Genomic DNA, 24,014 nt, shown 5'->3' on the forward strand with positions numbered 1-24,014 from the left:
ATTACAGTGTATTGCTTTGTTTTTGGTTTTCTATGTATGGCATGAGGTTGTATTGTACTGTTCTCTATCTGATTGTATTATATCGCCTACATTAAAGTAGCATTTTCCCACTTCATGCATATGGTTTCCCATTGCTTTTAATGTGCTTTTGGAAGAAACAGTCTAAGAGAGACTGCCAGGAAAATGAATTCTTAGAAGGAAAATAACAACATTTTTATGTCTGAATAATTCCAAGATGGCTTTTTGATTTGTCCTATGGATTTTGGCTGCAAAGACAGGTAGGCAGGGGCCCAAGTCAGAATATAAAAACTCTAGAACTATCTCTTCCTACTTTTTGAATAGGATTTCAATTCGAGACTTCAACCACTAATGTTTTATTGGGAATTATCACAGACTTTAAACAGATGTCAGAAAGCCCAAGCTTAATTTAAAGCTAAGGAAGAAAAAACCCATCCTATCTAGTTCTAGTCCCAATTATTCTAGCTGACATTTCTACTGATGACTCACAAATGTAACTATGGCATCATCCAAGAAATAAGGCTCAGAGGGCTGTATGTGCTGCAGCTAGCATCAAAGTCCCAAGAAATCAGAGGGAGGGCCAACTGAAAGCTTTGGCAATGAACAATCACACCCACTGGGCCCTGCCGTCCTCACTGAAGTAAACAGTTGGGCGTCTTTCAACAGAAAAAGAAATCTCCAAGTTGAAGATATTAAGGCCCTGCCTGGATGCCAAGTTTTCTGAAAAGGTCTTTGACTGAAGACTTGAGCTGTGAGTTGGTTCGGACCCCTGCCAAACCATCTGGTTGCGATGTTAGTTTCCATAGTGTAAGTCTTTTGCACAGGGCTCCACATTGTGGGAAGCATAGAATAGGGAGACCTTTGGACCAGATCCCCACTTGTGATTACTAACCACCAATCTGTGATGAAAATCTCTTCTTTGGCTTCTTCCATGGCATTTGCAATGTCTTCAAAATACCCCTTTGCATTCACATACCTGCAAGAAAACAAATAAGTATTAAAAAAAATCTTCACCAAAAAGAAAAACAAATCTCTAATTTGTTTCTTTTCATTTCAGATCTGTGATTTCATCAGGGTAAAAAAAATATTCCCAGTATAGAGATCCCTCTACAAGATGTAAATGAACAACTCATGCTCTTGATAACTTTACGTTAACAAATATTGACAACTCTAAGTCTGGACCTTATAGTCTTAAAGATTTACTCAGAGCACCTAAGTGACTTGCCCAGCCATACAGAATCAGTCAGAAGAGGAATATGAATCCCAGTCTCCCTGATTCTAAAATCCAACCCTGTAGTTGCATATTGCTCTCTTAAGCCATATTATAGGGTTAGTAAAAACAACCAACGGTTTGATGTAACCAGTAAACATAACTGGAAAATTCCATACTTCTCGCTCTGCCTTAGTGAGTACAGTAAAGAGAATGGTGTAATCCAGTCTCCTTAAATAGTTCAAGGACAGACAACATGAAGAAATAGGATTTCTATGCAGCAGGTAAAGATCTAAAGAGTTCTTTATTTATCCCTATCCTGTCTTATCCTCATAATAATCTTATGGCAGAAGTACTACAAGCTTTCTCATATTCATGTTAAATAAGAAAAAAAATTAAATGACTTTCCCCACTGTTAAATTTAGCTAGTTAAATGCTGGAAGAAGGTCTTGGACCTAGGTTGTCCTGCCTGTGTGCTCTCTTTTATTTCTGAGTCCTGAGTTAGAAAATACTGCCTTGATTTTTTTATTATAAGTGATTATTTAAAATTCATGTAAAATAGGGTATTACTAACAATAATTTTGGGATACTCCAGGGATAATTTCCTAATGGAGCCGATTGTCCTACAGCTCTGGAGGCAAGTCACTGACCGCTAAAGGGGAGGGTCCCAGCTCTCAGCATGAAACCACAGAAAGCTTTTCTTCTAATACTTTACAATAACCATTAATTGCTATTAATGAGTGGGTAAGGAAAACAAATTGAGCCTAAATGTGATTTGTTATTAAGGAAAATTAACTTGCAAGTAAATCCTTTGAATATTTATAGAATAATAGACCTTGGCCAGGAAGAGGCCATCTAGTTTCTCTCACAGATGAGGAAACCAAGTCTCAAGAGAGTTTGGGGGAATTTATTCAAGATCACTGAGCTAAATGATGCAGGTTTTGAACCTAGGCCCTCTAAGTGTAAATCCTATAATACTCTTTTTCATCCTACCACACTGATTCCCTAATGTACCAAAGAGGAAAAGTCCTGTTTATTTTCTATATGACTGAAAGTTCAGAGCTCAACTTGCGAGACTGAAAACTCATTATAAACTCATCCATTGGAAAAAAAAATTCTTAAGGTACTTAAGAAAACTCATTTCAGCTCATTCTTTCACATGATGGGAATTTTTTTCAAAAATAAAAAAAGGGAAAAAACAGCATCTAAATTTTAAAAGACCACATTAATTTATGCTAATTATTATGTTAAGTATTATTTTATTATTAATTATAATTATATATAATTAATTACTATATTAATTTATTTCATTATTCTAATTATATTGTAGAATACTAAAGAAAGAAAGCCATAGATTAGAGATTCCTAATCTCTTAGTGTATCTGGGAAAATTTAGGGAACCCTTCTCAGAATAATGTCTTTAATCTCATTAAATAAAATATACAGGATTACAAATGAAACCAATTAGATTGAAATGAAGTCTACAGAAAGGAAGACTATGATCATCTGTCATTCAACAGTGGGTCTAATAACTACAGCAATTTCAAAGTAATGATTTGCAACAAATGTAATGCGATATGAAAACATCTGTGATTTCTATTGTTACGAAGTCAAAAGTTCTACTAATATTGCTGTGGTGTGTTGCCTACATTTATAGTGGAAAAAATGTTAATTATAATGAGAGATTATTCAAAATAAAGATATATTTTCCCCCATTCAAATTCACAGATCCCCCCCTGAAATTATGGACTTTGGGTTAAGAATCTCTGCTGTACCTAGAAGGAAAATTCTTTACCATTTGGCCAAGGTATTCTCCTGGATCGCTGCATAAGATCCAAACCTGTGCTCTTTGAGGAAGTTGGCACCGTGTTTCTGAATAAATTCTTCAATGGCCCCACCCCACCATCGTGCATGTCTGTAGCTGTTACATTTCAAAATCAGTGTCCTATACATGGAAGAAGAAAGAGGATTTAGGGGCATAAATGACCTATGTCCCATTTCTACAATGGAATTTCTATTCTGAGGATGCAGACTGAGGATTAAACGTGTCACACAATATTCCCAAAGTACCTATATTTTAGTGAGATAGCAATGAACCTGTAAATTATTTCACCCCACCACCCATGAGGAAATTCTCTATTAATATAGGTCAGAATCTTCTCTGCAACTTAGAGTTTTAGAAAATTTCTTGGGGGTACCAAGAGGTTAAGTCATTTTCCTATGGTAAGTAAATTTCCTAGGGACACATAGTCAGGATGAGCCAGAAGTGGGGCATGAAACTGGGTCTTTCTGGCTTTGAGGTGTTCTCTTTCCAGTTTCTTATCTCTTTCTCTCTGTTGACCATTTTCATTCAAAAATGGATGCTCATGTCATTAAAATACTCCAATTTTTTTTTTTAAAAGCTTTTTATTTTCAAAACATCTGCATGGATAATTTGACAACACTGGCCCTTGCATAGCCTTGTGTTTCAGACTTTCTCCTCCTTTCCCCCACCCCCTCCCCTAGATGGCAAGGAATCCAGTATATGTTGAATATGTTAAAATATATGTTAAATCCAATATAATACTCCAATTTTGACCTTGTAATTGTTGATATTCCTTTTAGTGAGATCATCACCCATCCATGCCAGCTTGTCTCATCAAACTCTTGTATATTTCTTAATATATGATGGATCTCCCATACCTTTGACCTCTTTGAGAAAATCAGTGAGGCACATGGATGCTCCATTGGTCATTCCTGTCTCCAACTAGGTCACCCACTATTTCAATCATGCATTATTATAATGACATCAATCCCTGCAAATGCCATCTATTCCTAAGCAGACCAAAACTTTTAAAAATGCAAAAGCCAAGTGAGAGATTAATTTTTGGAAATATTGAAAGGAGCCAAAAATTCTCACCTGGAAAGATTATCAATCCGGAGCCCATATTTTGTTTCGGTTTCCTTCTTCCCCATCTTAATGCTGAATTCTTTGTCTACCAAAAGGACGAATGCGATGGCTCCACTGTCAGGCTTCATGTAGAGTAAGAAGGAATCTTTCACTATTAACCACCTGCAAGGATATACGAAAGTTCCATAGAATCAGTCAAGGGAAACAATAACCTGGTGCTTTACTAAAAAGCAAACAAAAGAAATTTCTTAAGTGCCTACTATGTGCTTTAAGGACTTTACAAATACTATCTCATTTGAGGCTCACAACAACCCGGGGAGGTGGGTGTTATCATTGTAATTTTACAGTAAAGGAAACTGAGGCAGACAGAGATTAAGTGACTTGCTCAGGGTTACCAAGCTAGTAACTTAGGTCTTTCAGATTCTGGGCACAAAAACCTATCCATTTCTCCATCTATCTACTGATACTAGAAACCTCATATAATCCTCCTTTCAATCAATTTTAGGAAGCCCATCATTATGTGACCATTCTGCTTTGTACACCCTTGTTGACCACAGACTATAAATTGTTTTCAGAGTTCATAAGAAATCACAAAGTTTAATGAAGTTAAAAATGAAAAGAGATTTTAACCAAATAATAAACCCAGACATATTGCATTGTCACCCATCAGGACAAAACTAAAAGCATGGCTGAGAAATACAAATGATGGAGATGAGAAGGTTGGACAGGCTATAATCTCTACCAAAGGGATAGGGCCCACAAAAATAGGATCCCAATTGTACAATAATGATCAAGGTATCCATATGGTTAATTCAAAGTGGCGGCAGCAAGAGAACAGACCAGTGATTTCAATGGTAATAAAACTCCCTTTACCAGTACATGTGACTTCTTTTTTTGAGGCAATTGGGGTTAAGTGATTTGTTCAGGGTCTCACAATTACTAAGTGTCAGAAACTAGATTTGAGCTCAGGTTTTCCAGACTGGATCCAGAGCCAATTCTCTATCCACTGCATCACCTAGCAGCCCCTCATGTGAACTATTTTTAAACCAGTATCTACTTTTCAAATTAAATTCTAGAGAATTGCTTGGGGGCATTACAAGGTTAGGTGATTCAAGATAGGAACAAGTACATTTCAAGGGCAGGATTTAAATTCAAGTCTTCATTGACTGCCCCCAACTCTCTAACCAATAAAACAAGTTTCCCATCTTCCCCATTTTGCATAAGAAAGCATTGAAGGCCAGGTTAAGTGATCTGTAAATGTTCACCTCATTGGTAAGCATCAGAGGCAGTATTTGAATACAGATTTCTTCTGAATCTAAGTTCAGCAAACTTAACTCTGAGAAGCAATCTTGCATGAATGTCTTTCGCTTTAATGGATAAGATGACAAAAATTGAATGTAAACTTTTACTGTGAAATAATTTAAGTAGGTTAAAGGGTCTGACTAAAGGAAAATCATGGTGGAAGTCTTTATAAAATAGCCATTAACTCCTAAACTTCTCTGTTTTGTCCATTTGGATTTTTTTTAATATCTGGCATTTTGTTGTTGTTGTTTTTTTTTTTAAGTGAAGGTGATGCTTGTAAATTAATTTTCCTCATTCACTCAACAAGCAACATTTAAAAAAGTATAATTGTCCAGTGGACCTTATAGAATTGGGGGATGCCCCTTGTGGGGGATTTGCAGGAGGACATGGAGAAATGGTGGACGGGTTGAGAAGGTGGGGATGGATTTCAATCTGTGCCACTAGAGGGAGTGATATGTCAATGAGATCCCAGAGCCATCCCAGGGGGAGAATGAGCTCCTTTAGAATTAATATTGTGCCTTCTAAGTTAATAATAGAAAGAGTTCTGGTTCTGGAGTCACAGGACCTGTGTTCAAGTCTCACCTACCTATGTGGCCCTGATCAAATTACCTAATCTCCCTGAACCTCAGTAGGTAAAGACTAGATGTTGTCTGAGATCATTTCCAGCTCTTCAGTTTTGCACCAGCACCTAGTTTTACATACACAGTAACTGGTATGTAGTAGGCACTTAATAAATGCTTCATGGATCAATTGATTTTTGCTCCTTCCCTCTCTCTCACTCTCCTACAAAATAAATGGCTAAGTCTTACTGATTCTTCCCAGCAATATCCCTGACATTTGTCTGCCTCCACTAATGCCACAATCATCCTGGCTCACATCCTCATCACTTCGCCTCTCACCTGGACTGTTGCACCATTTGGTTGGCCCTCACCTTTCCAAGCTGAGTGCACTTCATTTCTCCTCATATCCCAGGCAGACTGGCTAGCCTAGTTCTGCCCCCTGAACATGACACCCGGTCTCTCACCTCCATCCTCATCCCTGTGTCCACTCTGCCCTTATGCTTAAGACACTCTGCTCCCTTACCTCTTGGAACTCTCATTTCCTTCAAAGCTCTGGGCAATCTCCCTTCCTGCTAGAAGTCTTTCCTGATTCTCCCAGTGGTCACCACAACTTCTTTGTCCCTATTTATACTTACTACTTTCTTACCTATGGAGATATTCCTTCCTCTCATCAAAATCTAAGCATCTTGGGGGGAGGAGTATCTTTTCATCTTTGATTTCAATATCCCCAGTATCTAGCACATATCAGGTAGTTAAGAAATGCTCACTGAATTACTTAATGGAATTACTATACTATCTGCTTCCACAAGATTTTATAATAGTGAGGCAATTTTGTATTTGATCTTAATGGAACTTCACAACAATCCCATGAGGTGCTTGGGATTTGTGCCTGGGAAAGTCCTTGAGAGTAAAGTCCCTCCCTGGATGCTCTCTGCAACTTACAGACTTAATGAATTGTCTAGAACACTGAGGGATTGCTTGACATAATAATAACAACAATAACATATTTATATGTTAAAGTTTGCAAAGCACTATACAAATAGTATTTCATTTTATCAATTCAACAATCCTAGGATATTGTATTCATTTGACAGATAAGGAAACTGAGACAAATCATACAACTAATGTGTCTGAGGCAGAATTTGAACTCAGCTCCAAGTCTAGTGTTCTATCCAGCATGTTTCCTGGTATCTACTACATTTGTGACATGAGGAGATACGCTGTCATGTTGCCACTTTCCATAGTCTTAAGTATCTGACACCCCCCACCCCCCACCCCATTTAATAGATGAAAGTGACTGCTAAATGGTCAAAATAAATGGGAACATCATGCAAAGCTTTTGCCTCTGAATTTGGTGCTCCTCCTCTTATACCACGACACCTCCCCAGTCTCGCTTTGTCCTTAGATCTCTGATGATGGCACTATTATTAACAGAAATCCTAACAACAATGACATAAATCACAGGATTGCAGTGCTCAAAGAACACTCTCCTGACAAGTATGGATGACTTTGCGATGAATTGTGTGTGACAGAGGCAGTGTTGTTAATGAGTAAATGAGTATCAGCCAGCCAGAAGATAATATTCATTGATCTACTGACACATCCCATAATACTCAATCACTGGGTGAACTCACAGTTCAGTAAAGTAAATGTGCACAATCACATGGCAACAATTACCTCGCCTTGGCTTCTGGGCCAGCATTCAAGCTCTCAGACACTCCTAGATTAAATGGAACACTATGGTTTTGAAACCCATAAATTCCCATGGAATCGTAATCCAAAGTTATAATTCTCCTTTTAGCTTCCCTGGGAGAAGGCGGAGCAGCCGAAGGAGTCAAACAGTAACTTATGAGAAAGAAAGAAAAGGAATTGCAAAAGGAGATGCAGAACTATAAATAATGCACAAGATATATCTGACTGGAGAAATTTTGGAGTAACTTGGGAATTTGTAGGAGCAGAAGAGGGACTAAAACTGAAGGAAGAGAAAGAGGAAGACTTAAGACTAAAGAAAGGAGCAGTTAGATGGCATAGTGGATAAAGCACAGCCTCTGGAGCCAAGAGGACTTGAGTTTGAATTCAGCCTCAGACAGTTACTAGCAGTCATTTAATTCTGATTGTCTTAAAAAAAAAAATAAAACCACAAAATAGTTCTGATGGGTAAGTTAGCCAGAGATTACTTAAGGGAAAGAAAGGTAGGTGTGGGGGTCGAGGTGCTGACAAATGATATCTCTGGACTCGAAATCCCCCAGTAGCAATTTACCAGAGTATTTCTCCAAAGAACGAAGAGGGTTTCACTTTCAAGATATAGGGAAACCATGGATAGAGCTCCAATCCTGAAATCAGGAGGACCTGTGTTCAAACCTGGTCTCAGACACTTAACACTTCCTAGTTTGTGTGACCATCGGCAAGTCATTTAACCACAATTGCCTTAGGAAAAAAAAAGATATAGGGAAACCAGGACCTTTTTGCAGTTGCCCACATGGAGGATGCTATATTTGTATTTCTCTCATAGCCAAGTGACTGTCGTTGTCTCTGCTCAAAGACTAGCAAGGTCTTCCTCCTAAAAGAGAAGGTGTGAGTGTTGGAAGAAAGCCTTTCTCCTCTCAAGGTTATCAGGGAGAATAAAGTGTTTCTTTTAAAAAGGGAAGAAGGATTTTATGTTAAAACCAAAGGTGAAAGACAAAGGATATGATGAGGAAAAAGGAATTCCTACCTGCCAAAAGGTTGAAGGGAAAAGAATGTCAAGTTCAGGAGGATAAACAGAGATAAATGTTTGGGACAAAGAAAAACAATAATGATGATAATGATAATAGATAACATTTACAGAGTGCCCAGTCTGTGCCAGGCTCTGTGCTAAGAGTTTTACATATGTTGTCACATTAGAAACTCAAACAACAACCCCGAGAAGTAGGTACTATTATTATCCCCACTTTAAAGTTGAGGAAACTGAGGTAAACAGAGGTTCACAGACTTGCTCAGGATTATATAGCTAAGTATCTGGGGCTGATTTTGAACTCAGGTCTTCCTGATTCTGGGTCAGTTTATGTATATAATATGTACTGTGTATATATATGTGTGTGTGTATACACACATAAACATTACCCACATGTAAGCTAGAAGCATTCCAAGTAAGATTTGAGGTAAAACAAGGATGCCCATGATTACTGCTATTATTCAGTATTGTGCTTGAAATGTTAGATTTGGCAATGAGGAGAAAGAGAAATTGAAGGAATTAAATAGGCAATGAGGAAACAAAACTATCTCTCATTGAAGATGAGTATATTTAGAGAATCGACCAAAAAGTACTTAAAATAATTAACAACTTTAGCAAAGCTGCAGGATATAAAACAAACCCACATAAATCATCTACATCTCTGTATATCAACATTATCCATATATATAAAAGGGATAGGGTGAACAAAAATGGAATGACTATCTCAAGCAATAGAACAAGTAATGTATCTCTGCCACTGGAGGTCTATAAACTCTAGTGAGATGACCATTTGTCAAGGATGATGAAGATAAGATTAATGCAATGGGAAATGATAGATGAAATGACTAATGATGATCCCCTTTAACACTGCAATTCTATGATATTAATCTGTCCCCTTGTTTCTAGGTAAAAAAAACTACAATAAAGTCATTCTTGATCAATGAGCCCTCAAACACACAGAAAGTTCTTGATGCTCAGGGAGGAAAGAAAAAAGGAAAAAAGGAAAGAACTAGTCCTTGAGAGAGAACAGCTGCTGGCCCTGTGATGATGGTGATGATAATGGTGATGATGATGATGATGATGATAAACTAATACTCTCAGGTGAAGAGAACTCATCTGGTACAGATCAGCTGAGGCAGATATTTGTTGACTTGGTCATAAGAGATCTTCCCAGAGAATGTGCCCAGGAGGTAGCAAAGAATTTCCAAAAACCCGTTAAACCAGATGACTGCTTCCCACTTCTAGTGATTCATGTGAGAGGTGGAGGTGTGGAAGCAAGAGGAATGTGGAATAAAAAGTCTTGGGCAAGAAATTGAAGAAAGACCTCCAGGGCAGAGAGCGGTTTTCTATTATTGCTATTAGTCAAAAGCCAGAACAACAGAAGAAATAGTAGATTGGGGAAGTGAACATGTTGTTTAAGAAGATGTCTAGTACTAGGACTTGAATTTGGAGAATCACAGCTTTAAGTACAAATTAATAGCTTCCTAATTAGGAGTGGAATGTACCTAACAAGTTTTAATAAAAAAATATATTATAATAACTAGGCTTACAAAGTACTTTACAAATATTATCTCATTTTATTCTCATGATAACCCTAGATGGGAAGTGCTATTATTATCTACCTTTTATAGATAAGTAACCCAAAGAAGAAGTTAAGTGTTTTCCATTAGGGCTACACAGACAGTAATGAGGCTGAATTTGAATTCAGGTCCTGCCCCATCTAGGACCAGCTACTGTTCCACTAGTCACCTATTTAGTTAGAGTCTTATAAATCTAATCACATTTCAACAGACTGGACATCTCAGAATGTTATTATAATATGCGAAAAGCTATCCAAAATAACCAAAAATATCCAGAAATTTGAAGCAGGCAAAATTCAGGCAAAAGAGTCAAAAACTAGAAGACTTGACAGAATTATATCTCTATATAAATACAGGTATCATGAGTTATTATCTCAATGAAACAAAATGAACCTCATAGATATATACTCAAAATTAGTGGAATGAGACTCATGATTGGATATAGCTCTGGAAGGATATACTTTATTTGGAAAAAAACAAGACAGTAAAAGGGACTAAGGAGTTGAAATGAATCCACATAGTAAGAAGATTTACTGAAATGAAGAAATTCAGGAACAAAAAAATGGTAACTAGCACTGAAGTGAAGATCAACTGTGGCAGAGACCAAAGGGATAGTGTCAATAGACTGTACCATAGACCACCTGGACAGAAAGGAGAAATAGATGAGGAAATTGGAAAACAGATGGCATGTCTAGTTCATGAGCATAATCCAAAATGTGGCTAGTTCCTTCTAACAAAGGCATATTTCTTCTCGTGTTTTAATGACAGTTTTCTGTCATTATGTCAATTATGTCAAATGACACTTTGAAGTTACCTTCAAAAGGTAGAAGAAATTTGAAGCAGGCAAAATTCAGGTAAAAGAGTCAAAAACTAGAAGACTTGACAGAAGTCTTCTTCTGGGCAGGGAGGTAGTGTGTGTGTATGGGAAAAGATGAAGAACTTACAGATCAAGCACATATTGATCAGCTAAAGCCTTAAAAGCCTCAATTTAGGAAGCATGTGATTTTAGATAAGGTCTGGATTACATTCCACAGTCCAAAAGAGGATCTGTGATAAGAAGCATGTGATTTTAGATAAGGTCTGGACTATATTGCATTGTTCAAAGAAGGAGTCTGGTGAGAAAGCTATAAATCTACTGCATTCCATTGACCAAATAGGGGAATAAAGACTTATGTGACCAATCACACCATACAGAGAATGGGATTTTGGGGGTTCTTTGTCTGAAATGTATAAATATTGTGAACATTTTCAAGGGATTGGCTCTCAGTCCTACTGTGGGCTTCAGCTCACAGACCAGGATGGGGTCCGCTTCTTGAGATTCTAAGAAATAATTCTGCTTTCTATGAGTGATCTCTGTAGTAGTCAATTTGGGTAGGTCTCTTTGTCCCAAACACATGGATGATAAGAGAACAGCCTCAGAGCTAGGACTTGAATTCAAATACAGTCTCAGACACTTACAAATTGCATATGTCTAGGCAAGTCACCTATTTTAGGTGACCTCTCCATCTTTGGATTTTCAACAGAAGAAGGGAAAGCTAGTAGTTGTCAGACATGTAACCCAGATTTTTTTTTTTGGGGGGGTATTTAATCTATTTTTAAAATAATAAAATTATTTTTTAAAGGGTTCATAGGATCCCATGGACTAAAATTCTGTAGAGAAGTCAGTCCAGAAGGAATGGGAAGTTCTCAACAATGAAATTCTAAAGAACCACTTGACATTGACTAGCAATGTGATTTTGGATAGGTCATTTAACCTTGATTACTTTGGAAGAAGGAGAAGAAGGAAAGGAAGAAGAGAAGGAGGATTCTAATGGGGAAGAAATGGAGTTGTCTAAAAAAAATTTATCTGGATGTACTAAAATGAATTCATTATCCTTCCCCCAATCTCTCTCCTCCAAACTTTCCTACTTTTTCCTAAGGCACCTCTACCTTCCCAGTCCCAATTTGTAATCTGGATATCAACTCCAACTTTTCTTTCTCACCCCCCAAATCTGACCATTTCTAGTTGAATTCACAACATCCCTCATGTTCTTTTCCTTCTCTTCACTTGATTCTAAGGGCTATCCCTTTAATTCAAACCCTCATCATCCCATTTTGCTGAGATGATTATAAAAGAGTCACAATTGGTTACCAGTCACAAGGTTCTCACCAATGCAGTCCATCTTTCACCCTGCTGCCTAGACAACTTTCCTTAAGCAGAATTCTGACCACAAGACTCCTCAAGTCAATCAGTGTCCCTGGTTTCCTATAATCAATCACAGACTTCTCAGTTTGACTTTTAAAATCCCTCACAACCTGATCCCAATCTATTGTTCCAGTCTCACTGGATGTTCTTTAGTGGCCTTTTGAAATGCTGTGATTCAGCCACACTGGCTTTCTCTCTATTCCTCCTTGTCTGGCAGTCCCCAGGAGTAGAAACTACTCATTCTTACTCTTGTGCCCCAGGCAACCCCTTTCTTCCTTCAAGATGCAACTTAGATACCAACTGTTCCCTCCCAGACTGAATCTAAATGAGTTTGTGCTTACTTACTTTGTATTTATCCAAAGAAACACTTCCTAAATGTTGAATATAAACAGGAACTGTTCGATTCTTGGCACTTGTACCTCCAGTGCCTAGCAAGGTACTTGGCACATAAGTGCTGAATGAATACTGGTTGACTGATTAAACTTCTGTTAATTTGGCTCATTGACTTTTCCAGGTTTTTCTTATATCTTGGTCCCTACCACTTACTCTAGGATCCAGTGACTGGCTAGCCTATTTTCCTCATACAAGATATCCTGTCTCTTTTTTTGCATCTTCACCTTCTCTCCACATACTATGGTTCCTTTCCCTTTCCTTCACTTTCTGGGTTCCCTCTTCAAATCTCAGCCAAAATTCCTGATCTACCTTAGTGACTTCCTATAAGTAATTACCTCCCATGTATCCTGTCAATACCTGGTTTACAGGTAGTTATAGGTATGTTCTTCCTTCTGTTTTTTTTTTTTTTCAGTCATAATCCTGTGGGCCATAGCACACCAACATTGTATACAGGGTTTCTGTTTATTTGTTTTGTTTTGTTTTGTTTTTGGCAAAGATATCAGAGTGGTTTGCCATTTCCTTCTTTAGCTCATTTTATAGATGAGGAAACTGAGGCAAACAGGATGAAGTGACTTGCCCAGGATTAAACAGCTAGTAAGTATCTGAAGCGAGATCTGAACTCAGATATTCTTGACTCCAGGCCCAGCCCATTAAGCCACCTACTGCTTCCTTATCTCCCATGCCCAAAAGATTGTGAGCTCCCTCAAGGTAAGGGCTGCTTTTGCCCTTTTTTTTGTATCTCCAGTACTTGTCACGGAGTAGACAGTATGTCTGACAATTCACATTTTGGAATCTTTTAACCACAGGCCAGTGAGCCAGGCTTTGATTCCTGGCAAAATTCAAGAATATTTTATTAAAGGGATGGTTGGTACAAATTCAAAATGCAAAGTGGTAACTCTGAGCCATCATGTGCTCTTCCATAAGAAGTCATACCAGACTAACATCTCCTTCTTGACAGTAAGTAGATTACTAGACCAAGGAGTACAAAGGACCTTCATGTGTAAGAAAGAACAGATTTATTCAGTTGACCCTAGAACTAGAATAAGGGCTGGAAGGTGCAAAGAGATTGCTGCACTTGATGTCAGTTGGAATAAAAAATGCCCCACATGGAGACTATTCAAAAGTGGAAAGAGCTTTCTTAAGAAGTGGTTCAGAAACAGAAACGTTCAAGCAGAGGTTGAATGGCCACTTGTCCCATGTCGCAGTAGGGATTCTAAATAGTTTTTAGACAAGGTAGCTTCTGGGTCTTTTCTTTGTCTGAGATTAGGATGTAGATAGTTATCTCATTTGGCTTGTTTGTTTTGGGGGGAAGGGAAAGAGGAGGTGAAACCTTGAAATAAATAAAAATAGCGATGGGATTGTGAATGCACTAGGCTATCGAGCACTATCCCCCAACCCTTGCTTTTTCACTTCTCTATTCCCATTAGTGTGGAAACTACCTGAGATGAGGAATATTTCTTTCTTTTTGGTGGTTTTCGTGTTACCCCAAAGCTTAGCCCAACACGGCATACATTAAGAGCTTAATGAATGCTTATTTCCTGTCTTCTTACATGTGAAAGCAAGGTTCATGACTGAATGAAAAGATGAGTGAAAGCAGAGGAGTTCAGATAGTTATGAAATAAGTTTTTGGTAGCTTGTCTCTCAGATTAGACTTTCTATGGAATGGGCTCCTTGGAGAACAAGGTAGTTTTTGATACGTACAAAACTTCCAACAATGTTTGGAAGATGACAGTCTAGGAGTTGGACACAAGATTTCTCATTCATTCATTAAATAGCCATCATTGGTAAAGAGAACTCCCAGATGGGGAAACATGCTCTATCAATGCAGGCTGGCATTTTCTCTGTAATATGTAATCCTATAGAACCACCTAGGGATTAAATGCCTTGCTCAGGATCACAAAGTCGATAGATATCAAAAGTGGGATTTGAACTCAGAGCTTTCTGGCTCTGAGGCTGGTTCTCTCTGTTATGCTACATTGGCTCTCAAGTAAATATAAAATAATTTTAAAATTATTATTTTAAGACAGTATACACTATTAACTAGGGTCTGAATAGGATATGGCACCTGAATTGTCCCTTGGAGGAAGTTAAGAATTCAAGAATGGGATAGATTGGTCAATCAACCAACTGCATTTATTATGTATCTACTATGTGGCAGGTATTTTGCTAGGTATTAAAGACAAAAATGAAACTTCCTGCCTTCAAAGAGTTTACCTTTGGTATTAAACATTTGCCTTTTCTGTCATATCAAGCTCCCTCCATAGTGCAAAGCATCAAAGGCTCAAGAATTTAGTGGAGACACCAAATTTCTCTGTAACATGATGATGTGCATATATACGCTGTCTATCTCTCTGTCTCTTCCTCTCTCTGCCTTTTTCTGTCTCTATGTCTGTGTCTCTTTCAGTCTGTCTCTGAATCTCCTCTCCTCTCATTTCTCTTCTCTTTCCTTCTCTTTCTCCCTCACCATATATATGTATATATACATCTATGTGTATATGTGTATACATACACAGACATATATATATATATATACATGTATATATGATATACAGGTACCCATAGATAATCTAATATATATATGTAGCTATTGGCAGGGGCCTGTGGGAACCTGCAATCCCTTGCTACTCTAAAATTCTATTACTCTGCTTGAAAATTTACTAACTGGTTGGTGTTTCCTTCTTCTCCATTTATGGCCATTCTAGGAATAAAGATCAAGGACTCAGGAGGGTTGTCATGGGAGACACAATAAAGGAATGGTCACAGCCAGGTGTCAGATAATTTTCACAATAACTCTCACCTCTACCAACTAAATCATCTGTTATATAGGAAATGTACTCCCTGAATCTGTCCACATGATGTAATCATTCTCCCCATTTGATCTTGTTATTATTCTTAATTTATAAAGCACAGTCAGGAGATGCTTAATAATATGGAACTAATCAACTTGAAAATGTGTTCCTTAAAAATGTTAAAGTGAAAGCACATTTCATCCCCAGGTAATTAAATCAGCAAGGGCTCTCTGGCAATGTCATTGAAGCCAAATACAAAGGAGTGGTGAGAACAGTTGAAAAGTAATTTCATTTATCCCATAGATTAGTTTATGTGAACTTAGATTCAAACTTCCCAGAGTAATATTTTTCTCAGAAATTCATTTCAAATCAATTAGATAGTCATTTCAATTTGCTGCCATCATTATTGTTGTTATTTACTAAGCATCTCCTTCGTGCAGACATTAGGGATAGGAAGACAAATAACCCGAGAAGGATTCCCTGCCCTCAAGGAGCTTCCATTCTAAACAAGTGGTTTTCTCTAATTTGATTTCCCATGGTTCTCACAGATTGGCCAATATAAGATCCCAGGTCAAGCCCTACTTGGTCATTGTTTGGGCTCTGATTGACTCAGAATGAATGGAAATAGCAATTGTTTCTGTTCTGGCCAGAAACCTGGAAAATTTCCCCCTCCCAGATTGATTTTTTTTTCCAATAGGCAAAAGAGGCCATTTTCTGTCTCATTTCTTACCTAGTCTTAATCACTGACTGGGCACTGCCTTGGTTAAACTGAAACCTTTTGAAGACCTTAGCTTAAAAAGGCCAATGTCTCCTACTGCATCCAAAACCATCTCCAGGTGTCCTGATCTGTATCTGACCACTGGAGGAGAAAGTGAAGCAGGTGACCTTGGACATCCCTGCCTCACTTAAATCCAATTCAGTAGCAAGTCATGGCATCAACTCCCAGCTCTCATGGTCCTCTTTGAGACCGAAGGACGAATAACAAGAAGAGTGGAAAGCAATAGAAAAATCCCAACAATTTGTTGGAGAAAACAAATGATCATGATGATTGTCCAAAGGGTCCTTTTGTTTGGGCTTGTGCTATGAAAAACTCTGATTATGTTTATAGAGATGGTTGGAGATGTCTAAATGCTTTCCGGTATAAATTTCAAGACAGCAAAGTGGGAATGTCCATGAGGGACCTAGTTTCATGGAATCATCACTTTCATTTACATAGGAATACCTGATGCTGGCTCAGACCAGCCATTCCAGTCTAGAGTCCAGATTTTCTCCACCACTCCTAACACCGTTTTCCTCCTTTCCACTCCTTTTTATGCATTCTCTTCCCTTATTAAAATGTCAAGTCTGTGAGGACAGACACCATTTTTCTTTCTGTATAAAACTGAATTAGACACAACTGAATAACTAAACAAAATAATTGCACAATGCTTGGAACATAGTAAGAGCTGGATAAATACTTGTTGACTGGCTGCTTCTTGACTAAGAGGTAGAAGAGACCTCAACATTTGATCCAAATCCCTAATGTCACAGATGTAGAAACTGAGGCCCAAAAAGTAAGGGCAAGAGCTAGGAACTTCCTCTGATTCCAGAGTCAATATTGGCTTGATTTTTCAAAAACTCAACAACTAAGGAAAAATCTCTTGAAAATACTGTTGCTGTATAATAGTCATTTTTTTACAGTAAAAGAAACCCAAGTATGAAATGGACATCAATTTGAGCATATCTAAGGGTCTGCTTGATTTGAAGAGGGGAGAAATATGTTATTTACATTATCAAACTTCTGCCCCTAAATCAATTTTGTTAGTCAGACGTGTCTGGGAAAAGCACTAACGTAATTAAATGCCCAATATAACAAAAATGGCGTGTGTATGACATAGTCCTTTTGTGGCAGGAAGCAGACAGATGCTACACCAGTAAGAGCAGAAGGGTCACCATTTATTAAAGTATAGAAGAGCTCACAGATCTTACCTCTTGGACCACCGATAGCAGGCTCTTCCATGGCCACAGCAATTCAGACCAGGTATTCGATGTCCACCAGATCTTTTCATTATCATGCCCTCTCTGAAATAATTGCAATATTTTACATTTACAAATTTGCATTTAAATCTTATCATAAATTTAAAATTGGCAAAGAGTTGCATTTATATATCACCTTACTGGAGCCTCATAACAACCTTGTGAGGGAGATTCTACAGGTATTATTATCCCCATTTTAAAAATGAATTTCAGAGGAAGGGAAGTGATTTAACTGAGCATCTATCCGAGCAATGTCTCAGGTGAGGTTTGATACACCTGATACAACAGGTGGGGAAGTAGATGGAGAGCACTGGACATAGAATCTGAGTCATAATTCAAATCCTGCCTCAAGTGCTTTACTAGCCATGTGACCCCAGGCAAGTCACCTAACTGATGCAGCTTCAGTAAAATATAAAAGGGAGATAATAGCACTTACCTCCCAGGGTTATTGTGAGGATTAAATGTGATAATATTTTGTAAAGGGCTGAAACTCTTGAATTGATGCACTGAGGTTGGACAACTGAGCACTTAAGACTAATTACCAATTGGACAATACTCTATTAGTATATGCTTGGAAAATGGCCCTTCCCACTATTCTATGATGGCTCAATAATTGGTGTATACAGAGAATTGTGGGAAGGATTAGGGGGTGGAGTAAGACAAGCCAGAGTCACTTGGGTGGTGGAGGTGGAAAAGGAAGGTCACAGAGATCCTGTGTCCATTCCCTTCACTTCTACCCCTAAAGACCAAGAATAAAGACCAAGGACTTTTGCTTATCCTGACTCCAGCTGATTCTAAGGTATCCAGGATGCTAACTCGGTCTTCTCAATATTTGGCAAGTGTTTTGCCAGTGTTTTGGATGTTATTATTATTACCACCACCACCATCTTGAAGTCTACCCACTCTGGAAAACTTCTTTTTATGACAAAAGAAATGCTAAATTAATTTGCCACTAAGGTAAACCTGGACCAAGAATTTAGACTTGGAAAAGCTTGATTCTTTTATGTCTCTCTTACAGAGTTTTGTACTTCACCTGACTGCTGGGTATGTATTATTGACACCGGTCATATTTCTTCTTATTAATAGCTTCTTTAGAGCTCTGAGGCTTGCACTTTACAAATATCTCATTCAATGCAAAAAATAGTTCTAGGAGGTAGGTGCTATCATCATCCCCATATTCCAGATGCAAAAACTGAAGCTGAAGTTAGGTCACTTGAGTCACATAGCTAGTAGTGCCTGAGATTAAATTGGAACTAGGGTCTTCCTAACTCCAACCCAGTCCTCTCAGCACTACGGCACCACTAGCTGGGTAGTGATTCTCGGATTCCACTAAGGCTGGGAAGTAGATGATCTCTAAGGTCCTCCCTGTTCTAAACCCTTTGTGGCTACTGGATATGGGCCAAACAGACTGATCTTGAGGGTGACACAGACCTATCTACACAGCATATACCCCACCTACAACATTCACAACATCCCCTCCCCAACAAAGTCAAACTCTTTACACCGTGATATTCTCCCAATTCAAATGAATAAAAGTTGGAGAAATAGATCACCCTTACTGTAGTCTATATTGCATTCACAAAAATAACTTTTAAATACCTACCCCACTGAGGATTATTGCTCATTCTTGTAAAATACTCAAAAGGAAAGTACTCTTATTTCATTTCAATCCAACCCTCACCTCATCCCCACTTCCTCACCCCCACATACACTGTCCAGCTGCAACCAACAACTTGCAATGTACTCTGGGATTTAAAAAAAGGAAATCTGGGCACCAAGCACATTTGGAGGGCCTGCTACAGCTGTTCACAGCAGCATGATGGGCGAGGTTCCTGTCAGATAATTTCCCACAGTTTCTCTAATCTGTGGGGGGGGAGGGGGAGAAGGGAAGAAACATCTGGCCAGATGAGGACATGGTGGTTCCCATGCCAGAGAAGTCCAACTGTGACACTGACCAGCATCCCATGAATCATTTAAACTGTCACCCACTTGAACTTACATGCCTTTTGGTCCCAAATCATGGATAAAGGACAGCTGACTCACGTCAAGGAACTCAGTCTGCAAAGGGAACAAGAAGTCACGTCTTAGGACTCGGCCAACAATGGGCAATCTTTAGTAAGCAGCCCTGGAGTTGCTCACACCAGGCTCCACAATACTGGTTTTAAGATGAGAAAAGCTGTAACAATGTGGCTGTAAAATAATCATAGTAGGAACTCATGTGGAAAACATGCAATGAGCCATATCCCAGGTGTTTCAGAATTTACTATGGGTAATATATCCATCTCTTCCTAAGTGGCCATCCCCTTTTACAGGTTTTTTTTTTTTTCTTTAGTACCCAATAATAAATTATACTTCTTTTTCACCCTAGGGACTACTTCCTAGCTCTGTGGACAAATTCCTCTGTGGTTTAGAAATAATACACACGTGTAAGAAAATATAATTTTTATTACTTATTTTCCCCTCATGTTCAATTTTCAGACAACAGATTTTCTCTGCAGAGCAAGTAATGAATGTGTACAGAGAGTGAAAAGCCACACTGTGAATACAGCACATGAATCAGAATAAAAAGACCTGAATTTGAATCCCAGTGTTGCAACATTTAGCAGCTGGGAGGCTTTGAGTAAGTCATGTAACCTGAACCTCAGTTTCCCCATTTGTAAAATGGGGGTGATTATATTTGATTTACCTTTCTTCCTTCAGAGCTGTGAGAACAGTCTTGAGGAACTCTGTAGAGCAGTAAATTTGCAGTTTCATTTGTAATCATCTTTTTTATTGCACTATATTGTGGAAATACTTGTTTTATTCTATAATAAAAATTTTTTAAAAGAACTATATGGAGGTGAGCTGTTATTATTATCACTATCATTATTACTTTATTCTTCTCATCTTTGTTTGGTGGAGTTCAATTGAAATGGGTTTATGACAAGTTACTCTCTTACTAAGGTTATTTCATCTTTAACATTATTATACAAGTGAGCAAAATTATTAAGGGAAAAATAGCATCATCATTATTACTAATGTGTCACATCTATTTCTATTATGTTGCTGAGAATGCACTTTGATTTTAGCATGTCTTCTGCAAGTGGTTATCGGGGATGAGCTTTCACACTCACAGTCTGTAGCCATGAACTTTCAAATCAGAAACCTGCACTCCCCATCTCCCCAGGAATTGAAGGAGAAAAACTATCCCTGGCAAACTGTGAAAGAAACACGGGCATGTGAGCTAACTTATGCCTGGGTGTGTGGATGGGGGAAAAAAAGGAAGCAAATAATAAAACTGAGTTTAAACCAATGGAGAAGGAAATGGCAAACCACTCCATTATCTTTGCCAAAAAAAAAAAAAAAAAAACCCAAAAACAAACCAAAAAGGGGTCACGGAGTCACAAGACTGAAAATTGACTGAACAACAACAATAAAAGGGTAATTCAGTTCAAACCATTACATTTTTTTCCATTTCAAAATGTCTTTAAAAAAAGACACATATTCCCTGAAAATGTTCACTAAGTATTATTTTGGGAAACTGGTTTTTTTAGATGCTATATTTGTAGCTTTGATATCCTGAGGATGGGGAACTCCCCCTTTGATAGGGAGGAAACCCTATCAAAGCAGATCAATACCTATTATTTGGGGTCATATAAAATGAGTTAGAGGCAGGACTGGAATCCAGGTCTTCCAGATTCTGAGGCAAGCATTCATGATAATACACCAACTCTGTCATGTTGGAGAATAAACATAAAATTGCAATGGTATATGTCTCCTCTGACTAGCCAAATAGCTAAAAGTAGGAATTTCTGTATCAATATGTTTAACTTCATAAAATAAGAGTTAACATTTATAAATTTCAATTTTGTATCAGTCACTGTGCAATGTACTGAGGTTATAATGGAAGGGAAAATAAAGTCCCTGCCCTCAAGGAGCTTAAAATCAAGCGGGGAGACAACATACAATTATGCACAAATAAAATATAGACACAATAAAAGGGAAGATCAGACTAGTCTAGAAGGTTATGTTCAGTTTTGAGATAGGATATTGGTAGGTTGTGCAACATACAGAGGAGAGCAATCTGTATGGTGAAGGGCCTTGAGTTGGTCAATTTCAATGAAGGGATTTGGGAGGATTAGTCTGGAGAAGAGACTGGGGGGACATGATAGGTATTCTGGAGTTTTTATATTTCTTTATTTCTTTAGAACTAGAAGAGGAATTGAAATTATTTTATAGAAGTAGAAACAAGAGGCAAAGTTGCAGAAAGGCAGATTTAGACTTGAGATTAAGGGGGGAAAACAAAAATAACTTAACAATATGAGTTATCCCCAATTGGAATGAACAGCCCAGAAAGAAAGAGGCAAATAATTCTTATTTAAGTGATGATGATATATCTCTAGCTTTTAAGTATTTAAAGCAAAGCACACTGGGAAAAATCCCTGGCTTTAAATCCTGCCTTTATCACATAATATCTGTGTGACCTTCCCAAAACATGTGAACACTTTGGGCTTCAGTTTAAATTCATTTCTGGCTCTAAGTCGATACTGTGAGGGCTTCACAAGTATTATTTCATCTGAGACTCACAACAACCCACCAAGGTAGACATTATTAGTGCTGGTATCTTCACCTTACATTTGAGGAACTGAATGAATCATGCAGAAGTTAAGCATTTTGCTCATGGTTCTACTGCACAGTCAGTGTCAGAGGTGGGGTTTTCCAAACAATAAAAATACTCCTTCAAAAATAGATTCAAATGTGTTTACCAAGACTCAAGATCCAATGGCCATTATGCAAAACAAATGGATGCTCTGGATAGAGACAATACAAAGTCAAGTATCAACTCCACCAAGTCAGGAAGATGTTTCTTCCCAAGTTCAAATTCAGACTTAGATACTTCCTAACTATGTGTCTGGGCAAGTCACTTAATGCTGTTTGCCCCAGTCTCCTCATCTATAAAATGAGCTGGAGAAGGAAATGGCAAACCATTCCAGTATCTTTGCCAAGAATACCCCCAAATAGAGACATGACTGAAACATGACAACACGACAACCATTTCTATTACATTCTCAGGTTTACAAAGCACCTTCCTTGCAACAAGTATCATTCTAGCCATTTTAAAGATGGAGAAATGGAAGATTTAAGTTATTTTCTCAAGGTCCCATGGCATATAATTATCAGAACTGGGATTGGCGCCACCTCCTCCTTATGTCAAGTCCAGCATTCCAGTCATACCCTGTTATGCATCAGGGCTGCACATGAAGAACAAAAACACAAGAACACTGATATACACATACCCGTGTTTTTTGATCTTAGAAGAGATGGATACTGAGAAAATTATCCTTCTCTCGCAAGTAACAAAAAAAATCCGATAAAAGTCAAAGGGGGCTGATTCAAAAGAAAGAAGAATTTGAAGACATAGGTATGACAAATAGATGATGGAGTAGAGTAAGGAGAGGTTCAACTATCCATAATGATGAGTCATCTTAACTCCTGGAATAAAACATTAACACAACTTGCCACCAGAAATTCCCATCAATCTTCTAGATTACATCATTGTTTCCAGAAACTCATCATCTTGCAAAATGGCACCACACCTCCTCAGCACCCTGTCAGTTACTCTCATTAAAGAACGTGGACACCAGAGAACTCCCACCTGCAAGACTCCATGATGCCTCCATGTAATGAACCCTGTCTCCTCCTACTCTTTTAGTCTTATGTATGTTATCTCCTTCATTAGACTGAGAATTCCTTGAGGGCAGGAACTGTCTTACTTTTTTTAAAACCCCAATATTTAGGAAAGTAAATACAATATTTATAGATTGACTCAGTCACTCTAGCTAAAAGGAGGGCAAAGTACAGGAGAGAAAGTGCAAGATTTAGATTCACTGGACTTGGATTCAAATCTCCATTTTTTCTAACACACTGGACTTGGAATAAATAGACCTGAGTTCAAATCCTGCTTCAGATATTTATTAATTGTATAACACTGGACAAGTCAATTAACCAATCTGCCTCAGTTTCTACACATGGAAAATGAGGGGATTGGTATTGATCTCTTGAATCCTTTTTGGCTGTAAATCTATAACTGAGCTGCAAAGAGCAGTTTAATCCAAGGAAGAAAGTGATAATGATGGCAATGTTTCTTTTCTATTTTTTGTTTTCCAACAAGGTCCGTTCATGTGTTAACATCACATTTATTCCCCACACAGTAAAAATTATAAGCCCTTTGAAACAGGAGAAACCTGAGGTCTGTTCATTCACCAGGTATTTCCTTTGATCTCAAAATCTCAAGATCATTGCCCTTGTTGGAGATAAGACATTTGAGCCTGGGAGGTTTAAATGATTAATTGGGAAGTATTTCTCACAACTCCCAGGC

The 24,014-nt window shown here is 38.0% G+C and overlaps 1 protein-coding gene and 1 long non-coding RNA gene across 5 annotated transcripts in view; one reads left to right on the forward strand and one right to left on the reverse strand.

The window, feature by feature from the left end:
• The window catches only part of PLD1 (phospholipase D1), a 262,525-nt gene that overhangs the window by 97,024 nt on the left and 141,487 nt on the right, over positions 1-24,014 (reverse strand). For all 4 annotated transcript variants that reach the window (XM_031957665.1, XM_031957664.1, XM_031957663.1 and 1 more), the window contains 5 exons: positions 19,656-19,714; positions 17,609-17,701; positions 4,128-4,280; positions 3,024-3,173; positions 911-994 (listed from right to left, as the gene is read on the reverse strand). In XM_031957665.1, coding sequence (XP_031813525.1) covers positions 911-994; positions 3,024-3,173; positions 4,128-4,280; positions 17,609-17,701; positions 19,656-19,714 — 539 coding nt within the window. The remainder of the gene's footprint in view (positions 1-910; positions 995-3,023; positions 3,174-4,127; positions 4,281-17,608; positions 17,702-19,655; positions 19,715-24,014) is intronic.
• LOC116422203 lies at positions 679-3,155 on the forward strand. The gene is made up of 2 exons (XR_004232756.1): positions 679-769; positions 2,957-3,155. It is a non-coding gene; the product is annotated as an uncharacterized LOC116422203 (long non-coding RNA).

The sequence above is a fragment of the Sarcophilus harrisii genome, chromosome 3 (assembly GCF_902635505.1).
Source record: "Sarcophilus harrisii chromosome 3, mSarHar1.11, whole genome shotgun sequence".
Lineage (NCBI taxonomy): Eukaryota > Metazoa > Chordata > Mammalia > Dasyuromorphia > Dasyuridae > Sarcophilus > Sarcophilus harrisii.